The 9,160-nt window shown below is 40.1% G+C and overlaps 1 protein-coding gene across 1 annotated transcript in view; it reads left to right on the top strand.

The window, feature by feature from the left end:
- Positions 1-262: 262 nt before the first annotated feature.
- Positions 263-9,160, top strand: part of HDAC2 (histone deacetylase 2) — a gene marked incomplete at its 5' end in the record, with an annotated part of 29,752 nt that continues 20,854 nt past the window's right edge. The window contains 3 exons of the mRNA XM_080699711.1: positions 263-314; positions 7,752-7,864; positions 9,017-9,134. Coding sequence (XP_080555837.1) covers positions 263-314; positions 7,752-7,864; positions 9,017-9,134 — 283 coding nt within the window. The remainder of the gene's footprint in view (positions 315-7,751; positions 7,865-9,016; positions 9,135-9,160) is intronic.

The following is a 9,160-nucleotide window of genomic DNA, read 5'->3' as shown; positions in this document are numbered from 1 at the left end:
CGGAGGTGGTTCGCGCCCCTCCCCCCCAGTCCGCGAGTTGGCGCCGCTGCCATCCCCGCTCCCTCTCTCGGCCTCGGCCGGGCGGAACCGAGGCTCCGGGTGCCCTGCTCCGCTCCCGCCGACCTGCCCCTGCCCGCCGGCCTGCCGCCCCCGGCTGCCCCGCAGCCCCTCTCCTTCCCCGCCGAGCCGCGGCGGCCGCAGCAGCAACAGCAGCAGCAGGAGAAGCCGGAGCCGGGTGGCGGCGGCGGCGGACCGGGAGCCCATGGCGTACAGTCAGGGAGGCGGCAAGAAGAAAGTCTGCTACTACTACGACGGTGAGGGGGCGCCCGGGGGGGCGGGCGGCGAGGGGAGGCCTGGGCCCGCGGCCCTGTGGTCGGCGCGAGTGCGGCGGGAGGCTCGGGCGCTGGGCCGCGGGAGCCCCTCCCGGCGGCGGGAACCGGGGCCGCGCTCTCCCGCAGCGGCCTACCCGGCTGGAAGCCGAGCCGGCCCGCACCGCACCGCACCGCACCGCACCGCACCGCACCCGGCGCTTCCCCGCCCAGGCTGGAGCGCACCCCGGCCGACACACAAAGCCGGCGCCGCGGAGCTCCGCCCCCGCCCGGGCCCGCAGCCCGGCCCCGCCGGCCCCCCAGCCTCGCCCGGCGCGGGCTCGGAGCTGGAGGGGAGTCGCCGAGGGCGGGGGCCGCGTCGGGGCCACGGGCGCCCGCTCCGCCGTGTTTCTCGTAGCCCCCGGCCCTCCCCTTTGTTTGCCGGCTTCTTGGAGCGCCACTTTCTCCGGATTCAAATGCAAGGGCACCACTTTCTCCGTCACAATTGGGTTTTTCGAGTTTTAGGTCCTTGGTCGTCCAGGGAACCGGGAGGCGGGGGGGGGGGGACGTGCGTGGAGCTGTAGCTGCTTGCTGGGGTCCATCAGCCTCGATGGGTCCTGGCTTGCTTCTGTGGGAGGTGGTTGCCACCCACTTCGTTGTTGCTCTTTGTTTGATCGGGAAATATATATACTCTGCTCCGGAGGTTTTAGGAGAGCTTTGGCATCTAGTTTGTGAAGGCTGTTCCTAGATGGTGGGAAGGGCTTGTGTAGGAAAACTTTTAGAAGTAGTGTACAAGGATTAAGCTTGAGCTCACAATGTAATGATTTTTTTTAAGTCAAATGATTTAAGGGTTCTTTGATTTGGAGTACAAGCAGTGACATTGAGTTTTCTGAATCATGTTTTCTGTGGCAGTCCAAGTTATACTAAATGGAATATGACTTGTTTCACAGATCTCAAAAAAATGCCTTTAGTAGGTTACTTTTGAGAGGTAGAGTAAGGAAATTTGACGACAGAAGCTTGCCTAAGTGACATGAATGTCCTCTTTGATGTGTAGGAAGCAGTGCAAATTTTGCACCTGTTTCCTACATTTGGCATATTGAAATCACAATGTCTTCACCTAAGACTAGCAGACCAGAGGACTAGCTCAGATTAAAATTCATGTTAAGTTGAAAACGGCCATACCATCTCTTAATTTGGCAACAACAAAAAAAAATCTTTTAATGCTCCCTATTTTTGTGTGTGGAATTGGGGGTGGGACCTGGGGGCCTTCTACCTCCAGGCTATATCCCCAGCCCTATTTTATTTGGAAACAGGGTCTTGCTACGTTGATGAGGCAGTGCTGGAGCCTGAGATACTCCTGTCTTGGCGTCCCAAATATTGGGGTTAGAGATGTACATCGCCATGTCCAGCTTAATGCCTCTTGAGAGTAGCGACCTGTGCCATTGTTGGGAAAGGTATTAGAAACACCTCTGTTTAAAAACATTTTTTGAGAGGACCGTATATATGTATATATGTTTATATATGTATGTATATACATACACACATATGTGTATGTATATACATATGTTATAAGTTGATTTGAAATTATACCGTTGTGGAGAGGTGGAAAAAGACTATTTCATTTAAACATGAATTACATTGCATGTTTTGGGTTAATGGCAAACCCTTGCCCTGCATTCATATTTGCTTTTGATAGAGGTTTTTGTAAAGAGAAAAGGTTTAACAGTTTCAGGAAACAAGCTCAGGAGCCTCAGTTGTTAGCAGTGATGGGCTAAATTGCTTGTAATGTGATGGGGTAAGTTGCTTGTAACTTATAGCTTGAACTGTAGGACAGGATCTGTGCTTGAGTAGTTTTCCCAGCAGTCATTTGTTCCTAGGCCCTTGTATGTTGAGTCTTTGTTGAGGGAGAGCGGGCAAGGCATGATGGACTAGACTGGAGATTTTTAAGAATCTTGTGATCATAATTAATCAATACTCTAGCCCATTCAGTTGCTTTAGCTGATGGCCAGCAAATATATAATTGGCAGTTTGGAAATCTCTGGTGAGTTGTCACTTGTCCTCTTGGCTCTTATTTGACTTGTTTTTAGAATGGGTTGTTTGTTCACATTTTGACTATTTGGGGTTTAGGGGAGACTAGCAATTGCAGAGACTATTAAGTTGACTAGGTATGATGATACTAAAAGACATGTGATAGCATGCTAAGCTTGGCACAAATAATTTTATTCATTACCAAAAACTTTATCAGTTAATTAGCAATACTTTTTCTTTTTTTACTTGTGAAATGAAAGGATGCAAGAAGCTTTGGTAACAACAGTTTTCTCTATATGTTATATATTCTTAAATATTGTATCCTCTAAATAACTGAAATGCTGGTCCATAGTGATCCTTCAGGCATTGATGGATGAGGTATCCCAAAATCTTTGAGGAAAGTAAGGAGTTCTTACCCTGGCCAAGGATATTGACCTAGCCCTCTAAAATTTCTAGTGACATTTCTAAGTCTTGGTCATTCTTTTAGATACTAGAAGACAATCAATAATTGTAAAATAACACATGGCTAATTAGTCACCAAGACCCTTTGGCCTTAAAACAATAGGATTTTCCTCTACTTAAATGTAATTAGCAAGTCACATAATTTTTAGCCTTAATTGCAGTACATTTTTAATTTGTTAGAAACATTAACTGTATTTTATTTTTATTTCTTATATTTTCATTTATTTTTTTCCTGTGGTACTGAGGATTGATCCCAGGGGCATTATACCTCTGACCTATGTACCCAGCTCTATTTTATTTTATTTTATTTTATTTTATTTTATTTTATTTTATTTCTTGTTGAAACAGGTTTTCACTAAGTTGCTGAGGCCAACTGTGAACCTTGGGATCCTCCTGTCTTAGCATCCCAAGTACAGATTATAAGTGTGCACAGTCGTACCCAGCTTAGGCTTTGTTTTTAATTAAGCTTGAGGCATAATTCATTTAGTGTTTTAAGACATACAATATAATAGGGTCATATATAATTTATATAACTAAGCATAAATTGCTCTGTGCTTTATTTTTTCTTCCTTTGATAGGAGTACATAATCAAAATGTGTGCAGAAAACTGGTTCAGAGAAAAGTTCTCAATATTATAAAAAGATAGACTATACCAGTTTCTAAGACCATGCCTTCATTAACTCTAATTTTAATGTCCAAGGAGAGATCGACACCTGGGACCTAAAGATTTAACATTTTTCCTTATTTCCTCTACTACAAAAAAGAATTAGTAATCATTTCTTTTCCCTAATAAAACTTTAAATGCTTATAAATCCTTGTAACAGCTGGAATTCAGAAGGGGGTTGTGATTTATTCGAGAATGTTAATAAGCTGAAATGTGTAATGAAATCAAATTTAAAAGTTCAAGTCTAATGATGTTTGAACTGGTTAGGAAGCCTTATTCTATTTCAGTAGCTTACGCTTGTTCATGAAATTGACTTTGGGCTCAGAAATATGAAATGGATTTAATGTTCATGCTGTGTGCCTGCGCAAAAGATTATTTAAGTCTTAAGAAGCAAATGAAAACGTGTATCTTATTAAGAGATTAAGCCAGAGGACTTTGATAGGTTTACCAATTAGACAAGGCCTAAAGAAAGAGAATGGACCAGTCAAGTTTTCTACATAAGACATTGTAAACTGCAAAGGCTAGGTAGTTATATCTCAGCATGGCAGAGAGAAAGTAAAGCAAGTAGTCTTGGGGAACCATGAATATTAGGCTAGGCAGCAAAAGGCTTGAGCACATAAGACTTTGAAGGAAGAATTTTCAGCTTTTATTTGGGGAGGCGAAAGCCATTGAAGGTTTTGAAAGTAGAACTCAATTGGCAAGTGGTAAAACATAGGATGGAAGCAAGAACTGGATGCATATTGGTCCACATAAAACATAATGGTTGTTTTAGGTAGAAATAGATGCATTTGAGAGAATGTGAAGAAACTAGAATTTGCTGCTGGATTGGAAATGGAATTGGAGCTAGGAGATAATGGTAAAGAGTAATGGATAGTTCCTCGATTTCTGGATTGAGCAGGAGCAGTTACATGGGTCCTGGTACCACTTAACTAAGACTGGGAAGGCTTAAAGGTTTTTTGAGCCGGGCATGGTGGCGCATGCTTGTAATCCCCATGCTTGGGAGACTGAGACAGGAGGATCACACCGGTTCGAAGCCAGCCCCAGCTACTTAGTGAGGCTCTCAGCAACGTAGTGAGACCCTGTTTCCAAATAAAAATATAAAATAGGTCTGGGAGTATAGCCTGGAGGTAGAAAGCCCCTGGGTTCTGCCCCCAGCACCACCAAAAAAAAAAAAAAAAAGTTTTTTGAACATATATTTGAGATCTTCGTTTAGTTCAAATGAAAATACCACTTAACTAAGACTGGGAAGGCTTAAAAGTTTTTTGAACATATATTTGAGATCTTCATTTAGTTCAAATGAAAATACTGAGTATTGAAGTTACCTCTGTAAGCCTGGAACCTAATGGGGAGAGACTTGTTATAGGAATTTGCAGTTTGTTAAGTTACAACTGATAAAATACTGAAGTTTTAAAAAGAAACAGGACAGAAATACCTAGGACCCATCCCTCAGAGGTTTAGGGCATAACTACTTTGCCTGATGTGGTGTACAAGCTTCTAGAATAGTGCTTCCTGACACATTAGGTGGGCTCTTGATTTTGTTAAATGAATGAATGAACCTGAGAAACCCTGATATTTAAAGGTTGTTGAAGGAGTATAGACATGGGGCAAGAGAAAAATCCAGGAAAGTAGAAACTCAGGCTCAGAGTATTTCAAGGAGGAGGGACCAGTTTTATTAAGCCTGTGAGTAGATTAAGTATTGTGTCACCATTACTAACAGAGTAGATTTTTCATGCTTTTTTCTTGTTTTTTTCCTAAATCATTTTTACAGTCAGCTTTTCTTCGGGGGTAACAATATATTTCAGTCCTGAATCCAAAATGATCTGAGAATGTATTTGGGAGCTTTTTGTAACTCATTTGAAATCAAAGCTTTAAATTGAATTACTTTGATGCTTTATATGATTGTTATTAACTTATTGTGAATATTCACACTTTGTTCTAGAAATAATTACATTTGATTATAGAATGCTGCTCAGACTTTAGGATGTTACATACTCACATTACCCTTAAAACACCATTAGAACATCTAAAATTTGAAGCACATCTAGTTCAAAGAACTTTGGATAAGAGATTATGAATCTTAGCCACTCCTGTTCTGGTAATTTCTTAAACAGTGAGCAAATTCTAAACATTTCCAAGATAATTCTTTATTGTAATTTCTTTGTATTGACACTTAAATTGTGTGTTTTCTGGAAGCCACCTTGAGTTGAATTTCAAGTATTTTGATAAAAATAGTACAGCATTTAAAATGCCCCAAATAACATTATTAGCTATTTAAATGAAATGAATGAAAATCAAAGGTTCATGAAAACTAGGAAAAGCACTGGGCATGGTGGCGCACCCTTGTAATCCCTGAGTTTGGGAGGCAGAGACAGGAGGTACTTGCAGGTTCGAAGCCAGATTCTCTGGCTTAAGAGACCCTGTTTCCAAATAAAAATAAAATAGGTCTTGGAGTGTACCCCGGAGGTAGAAGGGTTTCCAGGAACCCCAGTACCACCAAAAAACAAAAAAACAAAACTAGGAAAAGCATTTTGTCTGTAGTAAGAAGTAAATGTCTACAAAGCAGCCATCTAAGATAATGTCATGAATTAGGACATAATGAAAATGTTTTTTTTTTTTTATAACTCCCTTATATTTTGCAAGAATTTGTGGTAATTATCACTAGCCTGGCTGCTCTTAATGGACATGTGCCATTTAGGCTGTATACTATTTTTGGTGAACTCTAGGGTCTATATATTGTGGCAAAGAAATTCATTGAAAGTTACATATATTACTATAAATTTGAGGACCCTGTTAGTAACAAGAAATTACTTTGATGAAGTAGTTTCTTTTATACATTTTTTAAATCAGAGATTTAAGTTTTGTTATATTTATGTTCCATATTATGTCCTTTTTAATTGCCTTGCGCCTTCTCTAGTGACTGACTGTGCCATTGTCCCTGGTTTATGAAAATTTGTGATTTTAGTGTTATTTTGTTATTTTATTTTTTTACTTTTTCAGTACCAGGGATGGAACCCCAGGGGCATTCTACCTCCGAGCTACACCCCCAGCCCTTTATTTTTATTTACTTATTTTTTGAAACAGGGTCTCACTGACCTGCAAAGGGCCTCACTAAGTAGCTGAGGCTGTCTGTGAACCTTGATCCTCTGGTCTCAGCCTCTTGAATGCTGGGATTACAAGCGTGTGCCACCACACCCGGCCTATTTGGTTATTTGAAAATGAATATATTTCAAAATATTGGAACATGTTATTTTTAAGACAAACTAGGAATTTCAGTTTTTTAGTCATGAAGATTCTTAATGCCTTGAAAAGTTTCATGAGTATGTTTTAGCACAGTACTTCCTTGAGGATCTAAATTTCAGTTACCAAAACTTTCCCAATAGGTTATAATGATATAGAACATTTGAACCCCCATAATACCAATTAGAAAGGTTTCCTGGGTGCTAATAAGTCACCTAAGAAGCAGTATTTGCTGAAAAACAATTTTACTCTCCTTCCTTCCTCCCTCCCTCCCTTCCCTCCCTCTTTCTTTCTTTCTTTCTTTCTTTCTCTCTCTCTTTCTTTCTTTCTTTCTCATTTTGGTACGAATTGAACCCAGGGGAATTCTACCTCTGAGTTACACTCCCAGCCTTTTATTTTTTATTTTGAAAGAGTCTCATTAAGTTGTTGAGGCAGACCTCAAACCTGCAATCCTCTTCTTAGTCACCCAAGTACAGGGATTACAGATGTATACCACCATGCCCTGCTTACTGAAAAAAAATTTAAATCATACTCAAAAAATTTAGATCGGGCATGGTGGTGCATGCTTGTAATCCCTGCGCTTGGGAGGCGGAGACAGGAGGATCGCACTGGTTCTGAGCCAGCCTCCCTGGCTTAAGAGACCCTGTTTCCAAATAAACAATAAAAAAAAATACAAAATAGGTCTGGGAGTGTAGCCCGGAGGTAGAAGAGCGTCCAGGAACCCCAGTACCACCAAAAAAACAAAAAAATTTAGAACTTACTCTAAACATCTGAATTTGTAAAAGAACACTGAAAACAGGTATCACTCTAAGGAAGAAAAGTAAATCTTTGGGGAACTAAAACTTAGAAATACCTTCCTTAACCTACCAATAAACACTGTAATAATGGAATCTGGCATGTAAATGCTGTGAATATCTTGGTTTTCTGAATGGTTTGAAAGTTACAAAAATAAATTTAAAAATCACTTTGATTTTTAATTAATTCAAAATGCCTTCTTAGATTGGACATTTATAAACTTAGGTATTCATAATCCTGTCTCTTTTCTATTTTAGGTGATATTGGAAATTATTATTATGGACAGGGACATCCCATGAAACCTCATAGAATCCGCATGACTCATAACTTGCTCTTAAATTATGGTTTATACAGAAAAATGGAAATATATGTGAGTGTAACTTTTGGCTACTGGTACTTTGAAACTTTATATTACCTTTGGTGTGTGTGGGGGGACAGTTAACAGGTAAAAAAGTCTGCAAGAAAGTACCTCTTTTTGTTTTATTGTTCAGAGAAAACCTGCATATGGGAGCTGTAGTCTGTCTTTATAATCATTGCAAAAAGCACTTTCTTCTAAGCCAGGCTGCCATGTTTCCAGATCACAGCTTGTTCTGTCCTGTTACATATTTATGATACAATAATTGTTGAACCACCTATGCTGTTGAAAAGAGCTAACCTAGGACTGTTACAAACTTAATCCTAGAAATATTTACTGGGTATATATGTGAAACACTGTATTAATACTGCTACCTTGATATTTTTTTTGGGGGGGGTCTTACCGGGGGTTCGTGGAAGCCCTTCTACATCTGGGCTACACTCCCAGACCTATTTTATATTTTTTTTTTAATTTGGAAATGGGGTCTCTTAAGCCAGCGCTGCTGGCTTTGAACCTGTGTGGTCGTCCTGTCTCCTCCTCCCAAGCATGGGGATTACAAGGGGATTACAAGCATGCACTGGCTACCTTGAATTTTTCACAAACAAAAGACACAACAACAAAGACTTGAAAAAGCATTGTGAGTGTTACATAAATTACTGTTTTTTAGATAGTGACATTTAGAAAAAGGTGATTTGGATAAGTATCTCAGTCTGTGGAAGAAGTGTCATAAATTGAGGTCTTCTGAAGAAAATAAGGATACGCAAAGGAAAAGTTAGCAGAGACTTAGAGTTGAGAATGAATCTCTGGGAGGTCATTGATAAAATCAATGGATGGGCGTACAGCAAAAAAATTATGATGGAAAATGAGAGAGTAGAGTTTATAAACATGGAATTGGCTTTATATGAGTTCTCCTAGTTCCACTAAAGCACGAGGAATTATTTGTAATATTCATCTTTATGTATTATACTTTATCTACAAAGGAGTTTGAATTAGTTTGGTGTTGATTACTATTTCCTAAAGCATTCAGGTATGAATTTGAAACTTACCTATTTTATTTTGGTGAACCTAGTACTTTTGAAGGGGCTATGAGGGGAAATTGTATGTTTTGTTTGGTAATTCTCATATAAACCACTTCTAACTCCAATGTTTTGATATTTTTCTTTATAGAGACCCCATAAGGCTACTGCTGAAGAAATGACAAAATATCATAGTGATGAGTATATCAAATTTCTACGGTCAATAAGACCAGATAATATGTCCGAGTATAGTAAGCAGATGCAGAGATGTACGTAATATTGATAAATGTAATTG

The sequence above is a fragment of the Muscardinus avellanarius genome (assembly GCF_963383645.1).
Source record: "Muscardinus avellanarius genome assembly, chromosome: 8".
In the NCBI taxonomy this organism is placed as follows: Eukaryota; Metazoa; Chordata; class Mammalia; order Rodentia; family Gliridae; genus Muscardinus; species Muscardinus avellanarius.
This window is presented reverse-complemented; position numbering and strand designations above follow the sequence as displayed.